The 15,668-nt window shown below is 49.1% G+C and overlaps 1 protein-coding gene across 1 annotated transcript; it reads left to right on the top strand.

The window, feature by feature from the left end:
• The first annotated feature begins 6,855 nt into the window (after window positions 1-6,855).
• On the top strand, window positions 6,856-15,298 carry LOC135571072 (gamma-glutamylaminecyclotransferase-like). Its single transcript, XM_065016879.1, has 2 exons — window positions 6,856-6,967; window positions 14,569-15,298. The coding sequence occupies exons 1-2, from the start codon at window positions 6,926-6,928 to the stop codon at window positions 15,058-15,060; spliced, it is 534 nt and encodes a 177-aa protein (XP_064872951.1). The 5' UTR covers window positions 6,856-6,925; the 3' UTR covers window positions 15,061-15,298.
• Window positions 15,299-15,668: the final 370 nt, after the last annotated feature.

Here is a 15,668-nt window from a genome sequence, read left to right as displayed (position 1 = left end):
AGTCAGGCCCACCCACTTGGCCCACCTACTGAGTCAGGCCCACCCACTTGGCCCACCTACTGGCCCCACCTACTGAGTCAGGCCCCACCCACTTGGCCCACCTACTGAGTCAGGCCCACCCACTTGGCCCACCTACTGAGTCAGGCCCACCCACTTGGCCCACCTACTGAGTCAGTCCCACCCACTTGGCCCACCTACTGAGTCAGGCCCCCCACCCCACCTACTGAGCCCACCCACTTGGCCCACCTGAGTCAGGCCCACCCACTTGGCCCACCTACTGAGTCAGGCCCACCCACTTGGCCCACCTACTGAGTCAGGCCCACCCACTTGGCCCACCTACTGAGTCAGGCCCACCCACTTGGCCCACCTACTGAGTCAGGCCCACCCACTTGGCCCACCTACTGAGTCAGGCCCACCCACTTGGCCCACCTACTGAGTCAGGGCCCCCCACTTGGCCCACCAGGCCCCACCCACTTGGCACACCTACTGAGTCAGGCCCCACCCACTTGGCCCACCTACTGAGTCAGGCCCAGCCACTTGGCCCACCTACTGAGTCAGGCCCCACCCACTTGGCCCACCTACTGAGTCAGGCCCACCCACTTGACCCACATACTGAGTCAGGCCCACCCACTTGGCCCACCTACTGAGTCAGGCCCCACCCACTTGGCCCACCTACTGAGTCAGGCCCACCCACTTGGCCCACCTACTGAGTCAGGCCCACCCACTTGGCCCACCTACTGAGTCAGGCCCCACCCACTTGGCCCACCTACTGAGTCAGGCCCACCCACTTGGCCCACCTACTGAGTCAGGCCCACCCACTTGGCCCACCTACTGAGTCAGGCCCACCCACTTGGCCCACCTACTGAGTCAGGCCCACCCACTTGGCCCACCTACTGAGTCAGGCCCCACCCACTTGGCCCACCTACTGAGTCAGGCCCCACCCACTTGGCCCACCTACTGAGTCAGGCCCAGCCAATCAGAATGACTTTTTCACCACAAAATGGCTTTATTACAGACAGAAATACTCCCCAGCACCCCTCCCCCCACCTCTTCTCAAACGGTCCGCAGGTGAAAAAGCCAGATATGGAGGTCCTGGACTGGCTTGGTTACACGTGGTCTGTGGTTGTGAGGCCGGTTGGATGTACTGCCAAATTCTCTAAAACAACGTTGGGGGCAGCTTATGGTAGAGAAATTAACATTCAATTCTCCTCTCAGCTCTGGTGGACTGCCGTCAGCATACCAATTGCAACGCTCCCTCAAAACTTGAGACCATCTGTGGCATTGTGTTGCGTGACAGAACTGCTCATTTTAAAGAGGCCTTTTATGGTCCCCAGCACAAGGTGCACCTGTGTAATGCTCATGCTGTTTAATCAGCTTCTTGATATGCCACACCTTTTCAGGTGGATTATCTTGGCAAAGGAGGAACGCTCACTAACAGGGATGTCAACAAATGTACAATATTTGAAGAAAATAAGCATTTTGTGCGTATGGAAAATGTCTGGGATTTTTTAAATTTTAGCTCATGAAACATGGGACCAACAATTTTACACGTTACATTTCTATATTTTACCATGGCAACTACTGTAGCTCTATAGTAAATTCGCTAGCTACTTCAGTGTTTAATGAACACATTTCTAAAGACAAATGTGTTAAATTACAGCCATGTTATAAAAGGGATACTCAACTCTGGGCTCAATGCCTTCCCTGGGAAATAATACAACTCTGGGCTCATTGCCTTCTCTGGACAACAATACAACTCTGGGCTCAATGCCTTCTCTGGAAAACAATACAACTCTGGGCTCAATGCCTTCTCTGGTAAACAATACAACTCTGGGCTCAATGCCTTCTCTGGTAAACAATACAACTCTGGGCTCAATGCCTTCTCTGGTAAACAATACAACTCTGGGCTCAATGCCTTCTCTGGTAAACAATACAACTCTGGGCTCAATGCCTTCTCTGGACAACAATACAACTCTGGACTCAATGCCTTCTCTGGTAAACAATACAACTCTGGGCTCAATGCCTTCTCTGGACAACAATACAACTCTGGGCTCAATGCCTTCTCTGGACAACAATACAACTCTGGGCTCAATGCCTTCTCTGGAAAACAATACAACTCTGGGCTCAATGCCTTCTCGAGGACCCCCTCGTTTCCCCCCTTTCCCCCTCTCGTTTCCCCCTCGTTTCCCCCCTTCCCCCCCTGTTTCCCCCTTTCTCCCCTCGTTTCCCCCTCGTTTCCCCCTTTCCCCCAACAATACAACTCGTTTCCTCCCCCCCTCGTTTCCCCCCTCGTTCCCCCTCGTTTCCCCCCCCCCTCGTTTCCCCCTTTCTCCCCTCGTTTCCCTCGTTTCCCCCCTTTCTCCCCTCGTTTCCTCCCCTCGTTTCCCCCTTTCTCCCCTCGTTTCCCCCTTTCTCCCCTCGTTTCCCCCCCCTTTCGCCCCCTTTTTGGGAAAGTCTGGGAAAGTTATGAGATGGATTTCAGTTCACCACTTTCTTTTCTCTTCTTTCTTTTTGTTTCTGAAGAAACTCCTGGTATCTTTTATAGAATCTTGTTGGATTTAGTTCATCTACACCACATGACCAAAAGTATGTGGACACCTTCTCGTTGAACATCTCATTCCAAGAGATACAGGCAGTCTTACTGCCAATGTTTGTCTATGGAGATTGCATGGCTGTGCGCTCCATTTTTATACACCTTCTAGCGACGCGTGTTGCTGAAACAGCCGAATCGACTAATTTGAGGCGATGTTGTGGCGGGTTTAGTATCAGCGTTACTTTAAACGGTCGGTGTGAACAATCCTGTTACTCTGGTCGCTGTTGTCACCTACCTCTGTGTCTAGATTCACCACGGCTGGGCACATCTGGTGTTCTTACCTCCACCCCCTGTAAGTCTGAATCTGACACGATTCACCACGGCTGGGCACATCTGGTGTTCTTACCTCCACCCCCTGTAAGTCTGAAACTGACACGATTCACCACGGCTGGGCACATCTGGTGTTCTTACCTCCACCCCCTGTAAGTCTGAATCTGACACGATTCACCACGGCTGGGCACATCTGGTGTTCTTACCTCCACCCCCTGTAAGTCTGAATCTGACACGATTCACCACGGCTGGGCACATCTGGTGTTCTTACCTCCACCCCCTGTAAGTCTGAAACTGACACGATTCACCCACGGCTGGGCACATCTGGTGTTCTTACCTCCACCCCCTGTAAGTCTGAATCTGACACGATTCACCACGGCTGGGCACATCTGGTGTTCTTACCTCCACCCCCTGTAAGTCTGAATCTGACACGATTCACCCACGGCTGGGCACATCTGGTGTTCTTACCTCCACCCCTGTAAGTCTGAATCTGATCACGATTCTACCAAACAGTACAAGTTTAATATTTGTTTAGTTCTTACCTCCACCCCTTAAAAAAAAACAAGAATCATAACACTTCAAAATCTGGTGTTCTGGGCCTGAATTAAATCATAGGTGTTCTTACAGTCTCTTATTTCCACTGTTAAATCTGAATCTGACACACTATCACAGTCTGGGACTTATTTCTGGTGTTCTTACCTCCAAATCATAGTAACACACTCTGACACATTCACCCACGGGACTTATTTCCATGGTTAAATCTGAAATCAAATCATAGAGGGTAACACACTATACAGTCTGGGACTTATTTCCACCCCTGTTAAATCATAGAATCTAACACACTACGGCTGGGCAGTCTGGGACTTATTTCCACCCCCTGTTAAATCATAGAGGGTAACACACCTCATCTGGGACTTATTTCCATAAGTTAAATCATACAAGTAACACACTATACAGTCTGGGACTTATTTCCATGGTAAATCATAGAGGGTAACACACTTACAAAAAACTTATTTCCACTGTTAAAAATCCTTGAATAAAATCATAGAGGGTAACACACTATACAGTCTGGGACTTATTTCCATTGTTAAATCATAGAGGGTAACACACTATACAGTCTGGGACTTATTTCCATTGTTAAATCATAGAGGGTAACACACTATACAGTCTGGGACTTATTTCCATATTAAATCATAGAGGGTAACATACAGTCTGGGACTTATTTCCACTGTTAAATCATAGAGGGTAACACACTATACAGTCTGGGACTTATTTCCATTGTTAAATCATAGAGGGTAACACACTATACAGTCTGGGACTTATTTCCATTGTTAAATCATAGAGGGTAACACACTATACAGTCTGGGACTTATTTCCATTGTTAAATCATAGAGGGTAACACACTATACAGTCTGGGACTTATTTCCACTGTTAAATCATAGAGGGTAACACACTATACAGTCTGGGACTTATTTCCACTGTTAAATCATAGAGGGTAACACACTATACAGTCTGGGACTTATTTCCATTGTTAAATCATAGAGGGTAACACACTATACAGTCTGGGACTTATTTCCATTGTTAAATCATAGAGGGTAACACACTATACAGTCTGGGACTTATTTCCATGGTTAAATCATAGAGGGTAACACACTATACAGTCTGGGACTTATTTCCATGGTTAAATCATAGAGGGTAACACACTATACAGTCTGGGACTTATTTCCATGGTTAAATCATAGAGGGTAACACACTATACAGTCTGGGACTTATTTCCACTGTTAAATCATAGAGGGTAACACACTATACAGTCTGGGACTTATTTCCACTGTTAAATCATAGAGGGTAACACACTATACAGTCTGGGACTTATTTCCATGGTTAAATCATAGAGGGTAACACACTATACAGTCTGGGACTTATTTCCATTGTTAAATCCGGTGTGAGAGGGTCAGAACAGAAGTTGTCATAGGCAGTGAGGCAGGTTGAGGTTTCCGGGGTCAGTAGAGCAGAAGTTGTCATAGGCAGTGGGCTTGATTTCCATTGTTAAATCATAGAGCAGAAGTTGTCATACAGTGGGACTTGAGGTTTCCACTCAGTTAAATCATAGGCAGTGAGGCAGGTTGAGGTTTACAGGGTCAGGTAGAGCTTATTTCCATTGTTAAAGGCATTGAGAGGGTCAACAGACTTGTCATAGGCAGTGAGGACTTGATTTCCAATGTTAAAGTCATATGCAGTGTAGGCAGGTTGTCTGGTTTCCAGGGTCAGAGTAGAGCACTAGTTGTCATAGGGTGACTTATTTCCATTGTTAAATCATAGGCAGTGGGCAACAGGGTCAGACTAAAGCAGTTGTCATATGGTGACTTGATTTCCAATCAGAGTTAAATTGTCATAGGCAGTGTAACACAGTTTTCCGGGGTCAGAGTAGAGCAGTTGTCATAGGCAGTGAGGCTTGATTTCCAGGGTGTTAAATTGTCATAGGCAGTGAGGCAGGTTGGGACTTATTTCAGAGTGTTCAGAAGTTGTCATAGGCAGTGAGGCAGGTTGAGGTTTCCGGGGTCAGAGTAGAGCAGAAGTTGTCATAGGCAGTGAGGCAGGTTGAGGTTTCCGGGGTCAGAGTAGAGCAGAAGTTGTCATAGGCAGTGAGGCAGGTTGAGGTTTCCAGGGTCAGAGTAGAGCAGAAGTTGTCATAGGCGGAGGCAGGTTGAGGTTTCCAGGGTCAGAGTAGAGCAGAAGTTGTCATAGGCGGAGGCAGGTTGAGGTTCCCAGGGTCAGAGTAGAGCAGAAGTTGTCATATGCAGTGAGGCAGTGAAGAAAGTAGAGGACGATGGGTCAACGGGGAGGAGTGGTGAGAGTAGTAGAGATGACCCAGTACAGAGGAATAGGACAAAAAGTGATGTTTCGGTTATCAACTGTACAGCAGGGATGGAACGGAAGCCTCAGAAAATAGAGGTGGTGGTGGCAGCTGCAGAGGTGTTTGGGTGTAGGAGACTTGACAGGATGATGGCCTGAGGTAGGAGTAGCAGCTAGTTATCAGCAACTGAAAGCAGCTAGTGGTGGTGGCAGCTGCAGAGGTGTTTGGGTGTAGGAGACTTGACATCAGAAGAGTTACAGTGGTGATGTCCCATCCTTTCAGGATGATGGCCTGAGGTAGGAGTAAATACATTTATTCTAATTCTCTCCTTCTCTCTTTCTTTCTCTCTCTCGGAGGACCTGAGCCCTAGGACCATGTCCCAGGACTACCTGACATGATGACTCCTTGCTGTCCCCAGTCCACCTGACTGTGCTGCTGTTCCAGTTTCAACTGTCCTGCCTTATTATTATTGGACCATGCTGGTCATTTATGAACATTTGAACATCTTGGCCATGTTCTGTTATAATCTCCACCCGGCACAGCCAGAAGAGGACTGGCCACCCCTCATAGCCTGGTTCCTCTCTAGGTTTCTTCCTAGGTTTTGGCCTTTCTAGGGAGTTTTTCCAAGCCACCGTGCTTCTACACCTGCATTGCTTGCTGTTTGGGGTTTTAGGCTGGGTTTCTGTACAGCACTTTGAGATATCAGCTGATGTACGAAGCGCTATATAAATACATTTGATTTTATTTAATTTGTAGAATAGGGGGGTGTTATTTTTAAAAATGTTATATCATTTTAAACGTGTAGTGTGTAGTGTTAGATAGTAGGGCATTTATTTAGTACATGTTTATTTTTCAAGTAAAGCATACGGGAGTTGTATTCCAGTCTAGTAGGTGGCGGTAGAGCAACACATTGGATGCCCGAAACTAAATCCGATACTGATTTGTATTCGTCTATAAATAAATCGACTCGTATTTCTGAAAGTGTAAGGATAATAACTCAGCCATGCTTATTGCTTGCCAACATGTTACTCCCTCTATGTTTAATATAACACACATATACACGAATGATTCATTTCGGTGAAGTTTGTTCTTTAGAAACGATTTAACTCGAGCCACAAAACGAAGGAAATGACAACATTGTACCGGAACCATCCCGGTGTCAGTTCAGCCTACCTTTGACCGGGGCCGTTAAACCACGACAAGACGTAATGAGAGGCTTTCGAGGAGCTGCTTTACTCACGTCGCTGTTGGTGAGCAGAACAACATTGTGTTTCAATGTATTTCATTATATAATCATCTAACGTTGCCGATATACAGGTTCGGTTATGACTTGTGTAGTTACTGTATCAAGCTAAATGACCTTTTCTTTGATGCATTTCAAAACCAAACATCAGTCCTGGAGACCTACTGGGTGCTTTCTTTCCAGCCAAGCATTATTACTCATCAACTATCTCTGGTTTCTGCACCTTCAGTCTTTACATACATTTGATTCACGCTTAGTGCTGGGCTGGAATAAAAACATGCTCCCAGTCGCTCTCCAGAGGAGAGGGTTTGGAGAATCTGCAGACGCCTAAACTAGTTTACTACTTTGGTTCAGACCTCTCTTTTGTTGCTGAAGTTGTACAACAACATGAGTACAGCTAGTTATCGGCAACTGAAAGCAGCTAGTTATCGGCAACTGAAAGCAGCTAGTTATCGGCAACTGAAAGCAGCTAGTTATCAGCTAGTTATCAGCAACTGAAAGCAGCTAGTTATCGGCAACTGAAAGCAGCTAGTTATCAGCTAGTTATCGGCAACTGAAAGCAGCTAGTTATCAGGAACTGAAAGCAGCTAGTTATCGGCAACTGAAAGCAGCTAGTTATCAGCTAGTTATCAGCAACTGAAAGCAGCTAGTTATCTGCAACTGAAAGCAGCTAGTTATCTGCAACTGAAAGCAGCTAGTTATCTGCAACTGAAAGCAGCTAGTTATCGGCAACTGAAAGCAGCTAGTTATCGGCAACTGAAAGCAGCTAGTTATCGGCAACTGAAAGCAGCTAGTTATCTGCAACTGAAAGCAGCTAGTTATCGGCAACTGAAAGCAGCTAGTTATCAGCAACTGAAAGCAGCTAGTTATCTGCAACTGAAAGCAGCTAGTTATCAGCAACTGAAAGCAGCTAGTTATCAGCAACTGAAAGCAGCTAGTTATCTGCAACTGAAAGCAGCTAGTTATCAGCAACTGAAAGCAGCTAGTTATCAGCAACTGAAAGCAGCTAGTTATCTGCAACTGAAAGCAGCTAGTTATCAGCTAGTTATCGGCAACTGAAAGCAGCTAGTTATCGGCAACTGAAAGCAGCTAGTTATCTGCAACTGAAAGCAGCTAGTTATCAGCTAGTTATCGGCAACTGAAAGCAGCTAGTTATCGGCAACTGAAAGCAGCTAGTTATCAGCAACTGAAAGCAGCTAGTTATCTGCAACTGAAAGCAGCTAGTTATCTGCAACTGAAAGCAGCTAGTTATCGGCAACTGAAAGCAGCTAGTTATCGGCAACTGAAAGCAGCTAGTTATCGGCAACTGAAAGCAGCTAGTTATCGGCAACTGAAAGCAGCTAGTTATCTGCAACTGAAAGCAGCTAGTTATCAGCAACTGAAAGCAGCTAGTTATCTGCAACTGAAAGCAGCTAGTTATCTGCAACTGAAAGCAGCTAGTTATCTGCAACTGAAAGCAGCTAGTTATCAGCTAGTTATCAGAAACTGAAAGCAGCTAGTTATCAGCTAGTTATCAGAAACTGAAAGCAGCTAGTTATCAGCTAGTTATCAGAAACTGAAAGCAGCTAGTTATCAGCTAGTTATCAGCAACTGAAAGCAGCTAGTTATCAGCAACTGAAAGCAGCTAGTTATCTGCAACTGAAAGCAGCTAGTTATCAGCAACTGAAAGCAGCTAGTTATCTGCAACTGAAAGCAGCTAGTTATCAGCTAGTTATCAGAAAGTTATCAGAAACTGAAAGCAGCTAGTTATCAGCTAGTTATCAGCAACTGAAAGCAGCTAGTTATCAGCTAGTTATCAGAAACTGAAAGCAGCTAGTTATCAGCTAGTTATCAGCAACTGAAAGCAGCTAGTTATCAGCTAGTTATCAGCAACTGAAAGCAGCTAGTTATCTGCAACTGAAAGCAGCTAGTTATCAGCTAGTTATCAGAAACTGAAAGCAGCTAGTTATCAGCTAGTTATCAGAAACTGAAAGCAGCTAGTTATCAGCTAGTTATCAGAAACTGAAAGCAGCTAGTTATCAGCTAGTTATCAGAAACTGAAAGCAGCTAGTTATCAGAAACTGAAAGCAGCTAGTTATCAGCTAGTTATCAGAAACTGAAAGCAGCTAGTTATCAGCTAGTTATCAGAAACTGAAAGCAGCTAGTTATCAGCTAGTTATCAGCAACTGAAAGCAGCTAGTTATCTGCAACTGAAAGCAGCTAGTTATCAGCTAGTTATCAGAAACTGAAAGCAGCTAGTTATCAGCTAGTTATCAGAAACTGAAAGCAGCTAGTTATCAGCTAGTTATCAGAAACTGAAAGCAGCTAGTTATCAGCTAGTTATCAGAAACTGAAAGCAGCTAGTTATCAGCTAGTTATCAGAAACTGAAAGCAGCTAGTTATCAGCTAGTTATCAGAAACTGAAAGCAGCTAGTTATCAGCTAGTTATCAGAAACTGAAAGCAGCTAGTTATCAGCTAGTTATCAGCTAGTTATCAGAAACTGAAAGCAGCTAGTTATCAGCTAGTTATCGGCAACTGAAAGCAGCTAGTTATCGGCAACTGAAAGCAGCTAGTTATCGGCAACTGAAAGCAGCTAGTTATCAGCAACTGAAAGCAGCTAGTTATCAGAAACTGAAAGCAGCTAGTTATCAGCAACTGAAAGCAGCTAGTTATCAGCAACTGAAAGCAGCTAGTTATCAGCTAGTTATCAGCAACTGAAAGCAGCTAGTTATCAGCAACTGAAAGCAGCTAGTTATCAGCAACTGAAAGCAGCTAGTAACCAGCAGGTAGCCTAGTGGTTAAAGCGTTGGACCAGTAACCAGCAGGTGGCCTAGTGGTTAAAGCGTTGGACTAGTAACCAGCAGGTGGCCTAGTGGTTAAAGCGTTGGACTAGTAACCAGCAGGTAGCCTAGTGGTTAAAGCGTTGGACCAGTAACCAGCAGGTAGCCTAGTGGTTAGAGCGTTGGACCAGTAACCAGCAGGTAGCCTAGTGGTTAGAGCGTTGGACCAGTAACCAGCAGGTAGCCTAGTGGTTAAAGCGTTGGACCAGTAACCAGCAGGTAGCCTAGTGGTTAGAGCGTTGGACCAGTAACCAGCAGGTAGCCTAGTGGTTAGAGCGTTGGACCAGTAACCAGCAGGTAGCCTAGTGGTTAAAGAAAGCGTTGGACCAGTAACCAGCAGGTAGCCTAGTGGTTAGAGCGTTGGACCAGTAACCAGCAGGTAGCCTAGTGGTTAGAGCGTTGGACCAGTAACCAGCAGGTAGCCTAGTGGTTAAAGCGTTGGACCAGTAACCAGCAGGTAGCCTAGTGGTTAGAGCGTTGGACCAGTAACCAGCAGGTAGCCTAGTGGTTAGAGCGTTGGACCAGTAACCAGCAGGTAGCCTAGTGGTTAGAGTGTTGGACCAGTAACCAGCAGGTGGCCTAGTGGTTAGAGCAGGTAGTCTAGTGGTTAGAGCGTTGGACCAGTAACCAGCAGGTAGCCTAGTGGTTAGAGTGTTGGACCAGTAACCAGCAGGTGGCCTAGTGGTTAAAGCGTTGGACCAGTAACCAGCAGGTAGCCTAGAGGTTAGAGCAGGTAGTCTAGTGGTTAGAGCGTTGGACCAGTAACCAGCAGGTAGACTAGAGGTTAGAGCAGGTAGTCTAGTGGTTAGAGCGTTGGACCAGTAACCAGCAGGTAGCCTAGTGGTTAGAGTGTTGGACCAGTAACCAGCAGGTGGCCTAGTGGTTAAAGCGTTGGACCAGTAACCAGCAGGTAGCCTAGTGGTTAAAGCGTTGGACCAGTAACCAGCAGGTAGCCTAGTGGTTAGAGCGTTGGACCAGTAACCAGCAGGTGGCCTAGTGGTTAAAGCGTTGGACCAGTAACCAGCAGGTAGCCTAGTGGTTAGAGCGTTGGACCAGTAACCAGCAGGTAGCCTAGTGGTTAGAGCGTTGGACCAGTAACCAGCAGGTAGCCTAGTGGTTAGAGCGTTGGACTAGTAACCAGCAGGTGGCCTAGTGGTTAGAGCGTTGGACCAGTAACCAGCAGGTAGCCTAGTGGTTAGAGTGTTGGACTAGTAACTGAAAGGTTCAAAGATTCAATCCCTGAGCTGACAAGGTGATAATCTGTCATAAAGCCCCTGAACAAGGCAGTTAACCCACTGTTCCTCGGTAGGCCGTCATTGTAAATAAGAATTTGTTCTTAACTGACTTGCCTAGGTAAAAAAAAAAGTTGTTATAAGTCACGGCCCTGTCTGATGCTGGAACCTTTGTGGGCCCCTCTGTGTGAGAGAGGACTGTAGTAGGGGGATCGTTGGGGTGGGCCCCTCTGGGTGAGAGAGGACTGTAGTAGGGGGATCGTTGGGGTAGGCCCCTCTATGAGAGATAGGACTGTAGTAGGGGGATCGTTGTGGTGGGCCCCTCTGTGTGAGAGAGGACTGTAGTAGGGGGATCGTTGGGGTGAGCCCCTCTGTGTGAGAGAGGGCCCCTCTGTGTGAGAGAGGACTGTAGTAGGAAGGTCGTTGGGGTGGGCCCCTCTGGGTGAGAGAGGACTGTAGTAGGGGGATCGTTGGGGTAGGCCCCTCTATGAGAGATAGGACTGTAGTAGGGGGATCGTTGTGGTGGGCCCCTCTGTGTGAGAGAGGACTGTAGTAGGGGGATCGTTGGGGTGAGCCCCTCTGTGTGAGAGAGGGCCCCTCTGTGTGAGAGAGGACTGTAGTAGGAAGGTCGTTGGGGTGGGCCCCTCTGTGTGAGATAGGACTGTAGTAGGGGGATCGTTGGGGTGGGCCCCTCTGTGAGAGAGGACTGTAGTAGGGGGATCGTTGGGGTGGGCCCCTCTGTGTGAGAGAGGACTGTAGTAGGGGGATCGTTGGGGTGGGCCCCTCTGTGTGAGAGAGGACTGTAGTAGGGGGGACGTTGGGGTGGGCCCCTCTGTGTGAGAGAGGACTGTAGTAGGGGGATCGTTGGGGTGGGCCCCTCTGTGAGAGATAGGAGGGTCGTTGGGTGGGCCCCTCTGTGTGGGGTGGGCCCCTCTGTGTGGGATAGGAGGGTTGTTGTGGTGGGCCCCTCTGTGTGCGATAGGACTGTAGTAGGGGGGACGTTGTGGTGGGCCCCTCTGTGTGAGAGAGGACTGTAGTAGGGGGATCGTTGGGGTGGGCCCCTGTGTGAGGACTGTAGTAGGGGGATCGTTGGGGTGGGCCCCTCTGTGTGGGATAGGAGGGTTGTTGGGGTGGGCCCCTCTGTGTGAGATAGGAGGGTCGTTGTGGTGGGCCCCTCTGTGTGAGTTAGGAGGGTCGTTGTGGTGGGCCCCTCTGTGTGGGATAGGAGGGTCGTTGTGGTGGGCCCCTCTGTGTGAGATAGGAGGGTCGTTGTGGTGGGCCCCTCTGTGTGAGTTAGGAGGGTCGTTGTGGTGGGCCCCTCTGTGTGAGGACTAGGAGGGGGATCGTTGTGGTGGGCCCCTCTGTATGAGATAGGACTGTAGTAGGGGATCGTTGGGGTGGGCCCCTCTGTGTGAGATAGGACTGTAGTAGGGGGATCGTTGGGGTGGGCCCCTCTGTGTGAGATAGGACTGTAGTAGGGGGATCGTTGGGGTGGGCCCCTCTGTGTGAGATAGGACTGTAGTAGGGGGATCGTTGGGGTGGGCCCCTCTGTGTGAGAGAGGACTGTAGTAGGGGATCGTTGGGGTGGGCCCCTCTGTGTGAGAGAGGACTGTAGTAGGGGGATCGTTGGGGTGGGCCCCTCTGTGTGAGAGGACTGTAGTAGGAGGGTTGTTGGGGTGGGCCCCTCTGTGTGAGATAGGACTGTAGTAGGGGGATCGTTGGGGTGGGCCCCTCTGTGTGAGAGAGGACTGTAGTAGGGGGATCGTTGGGGTGAGCCCCTCTGTGTGAGATAGGACTGTAGTAGGTGGATCGTTGGGGTGGGCCCCTCTGTGTGAGAGAGGACTGTAGTAGGGGGATCGTTGGGGTGGGCCCCTCTGTGTGAGAGAGGACTGTAGTAGGGGATCGTTGGGGTGGGCCCCTCTGTGTGAGAGAGGACTGTAGTAGGGGGACGTTGGGGTGGGCCCCTCTGTGTGAGAGAGGACTGTAGTAGGGGGATCGTTGGGGTGGGCCCCTCTGTGAGAGATAGGAGGGTCGTTGGGGTGGGCCCCTCTGTGTGAGAGAGGACTGTAGTAGGGGGATCGTTGGGGTGGGCCCCTGTGTGAGAGAGGACTGTAGTAGGGGGATCGTTGGGGTGGGCCCCTCTGTGTGAGAGAGGACTGTAGTAGGAGGGTCGTTGGGGTGGGCCCCTCTGTGTGAGAGAGGACTGTAGTAGGGGGATCGTTGGGGTGGGCCCCTGTGTGTGGGATAGGAGGGTTGTTGGGGTGGGCCCCTCTGTGTGAGATAGGAGGGTCGTTGTGGTGGGCCCCTCTGTGAGTTAGGAGGGTCGTTGTGGTGGGCCCCTCTGTGTGAGTTAGGAGGGTCGTTGTGGTGGGCCCCTCTGTGTGAGATAGGAGGGTCGTTGTGGTGGGCCCCTCTGTATGCGATAGGACTGTAGTAGGGGGATCGTTGGGGTGGGCCCCTCTGTGTGAGAGAGGACTGTAGTAGTGGGATCGTTGGGGTGGGCCCCTCTGTGTGAGAGAGGACTGTAGTAGGGGGATCGTTGGGGTGGGCCCCTCTGTGTGAGAGAGGACTGTAGTAGGGGGATCGTTGGGGTGGGCCCCTCTGTGTGAGAGAGGACTGTAGTAGGGGATCGTTGGGGTACAGGGAGGACGTCAGCTGTCTGTCTGTAATGGCCCCTCTGTGTGAGATAGGACTGTAGTAGGTGGATCGTTGGGGTGGGCCCCTCTGTGTGAGAGAGGACTGTAGTAGGGGGATCGTTGGGGTGGGCCCCTCTGTGTGAGATAGGAGGGTCGTTGGGGTGGGCCCCTCTGTGTGAGAGAGGACTGTAGTAGGGGGTCTATCCACCCCTTGTCTGACTCAGTAACTTTCCATACAGCCAGTTCTCTATCCACCCCTTGTCTGAGGCATTCATAAGTTCCAGTATATTCTTCAAGAATCAATAGGTACACATCACAGGAGGGTTGGTGGCTCCTTCACTGGGGAGAACGGGCTCATAGTAACAGCTGAAACGGAATAGTATCAAATCACGTGGTTTTCATGTGTTTAGTTTCCATTCCATCCACTCCATTCCAGCCACTCCATTCCAGCCACTCCATTCCAGCCACTCCATTCCAGCCACTCCATTCCAGCCACTCCATTCCAGCCACTCCATTCCATCCACTCCATTCCATCCACTCCATTCCAGCCACTCCATTCCATCCACTCCATTCCAGCCACTCCATTCCAGCCACTCCATTCCAGCCACTCCATTCCATCCACTCCATTCCAGCCACTCCATTCCATCCACTCCATTCCATCCACTCCATTCCATCCACTCCATTCCAGCCACTCCATTCCATCCACTCCATTCCAGCCACTCCATTCCATCCACTCCATTCTAGCCACTCCATTCCAGCCACTCCATTCCATCCACTCCATTCCAGCTACTCCATTCCAGCCATTACTATGAGCCCGTTCTCCATTCAGCAGCCTCCGGTGCAGAAATGGGTGTATCAACTGCAGGTTGTCCAGTTAACTGTGAGATAAACGAAGTGTTCCATATCTGTCCCGTTTCCAGATCTACGTCCCGCCGGTCCAGATGACTTATATCTTTGTCTATGGGACTCTGAAGAAGGGTCAGCCCAACTACTTCAGGATGTTGCCGGACCAGGGGAACGGGAAAGCAGAGTTCTGTGGTCACGCCCGCACCGTAGATGGCTACCCGCTGGTGATCGCTGGGAAGGACAACATCCCGTACCTGCTGAACCGCCCCGGGGAGGGCCACAGGGTCCAGGGGGAGGTGTACAGGGTGGATGACACCATGCTGAGCTTCCTAGACGCCTTCGAGGGCTGCCCCACCATGTACCAACGCACCTCCGTTCAGATAGAGTTGGAGGACTGGAAGGTGGAGGGGAGAGAGAGGAGCCCAGGCAGCATGATGGAGGCAGTCTTCTACAGCACCACCTCCTACCAGCCCGCCTGGCTCAAACACAACTTCTATGAGAACTACGACGCCTACGGAGACCATGGCTTGGTGTACATCGACAGGGAGGACCGAGAGATCCACTGAAGGATCTGTAGCCTGGGTGCCATCATGCCACTCCTTGTTATGATAACACCAGCAGGTCTGGGACCTGGCTAGAGGATAGATAGGCTGCTACACAGGATAGCTTTTTAGATATGTGGACTTGGTCCTGTTTGTTTTTACTGTCCAGAGATGTAAACTGCTGAGGGCCCTAAAAGGAGACACGTTGTTGTTGTTGCACTGAAACATGTAATAAATCCCTAAGTCTCTGTGTGTAAAATAACCAGTGGTTCATGTGAACAGAACTCACAGCTAAAACACAGTCTCTGTGTGTAAAATAACCAGTGGTTCATGTGAACCGAACTCACAGCTAAAACACAGTCTCTGTGTGTAAAATAACCAGTGGTTCATGTGAACCGAACTCACAGCTAAAACACAGTTTCTGTGTGTAAAATAACCAGTGGTTCATGTGAACCGAACTCACAGCTAAAACACAGTTTCTGTGTGTAAAATTATCAGAACTCACAGCTAAAACACAGTCTCTGTGTGTAAAATTATCAGAACTCACAGCTAAAACACAGTCTCTGTGTGTAAAATAACCAGAACTCACAGCTAAAACACAGTTTCTGTAAATGTAAAGAAAACAATCCAAT

Source organism: Oncorhynchus nerka, unplaced genomic scaffold, assembly GCF_034236695.1.
Source record: "Oncorhynchus nerka isolate Pitt River unplaced genomic scaffold, Oner_Uvic_2.0 unplaced_scaffold_810, whole genome shotgun sequence".
Classification (NCBI taxonomy): domain Eukaryota; kingdom Metazoa; phylum Chordata; class Actinopteri; order Salmoniformes; family Salmonidae; genus Oncorhynchus; species Oncorhynchus nerka.
Note: the sequence above shows the minus strand (reverse complement) of the source record. Positions and strands in the feature narration are given on the sequence as shown.

Coding starts and splice junctions, on each gene's coding strand:
- LOC135571072 (XM_065016879.1), top strand. CDS start 6,926: ATGAGAGGCTTTCGAGGAGCTGCTTTACTCACGTCGCTGTTG. Junction 6,968..14,568: donor CTTTACTCACGTCGCTGTTG/GTGAGCAGAACA, acceptor TCCCGTTTCCAG/ATCTACGTCCCGCCGGTCCA.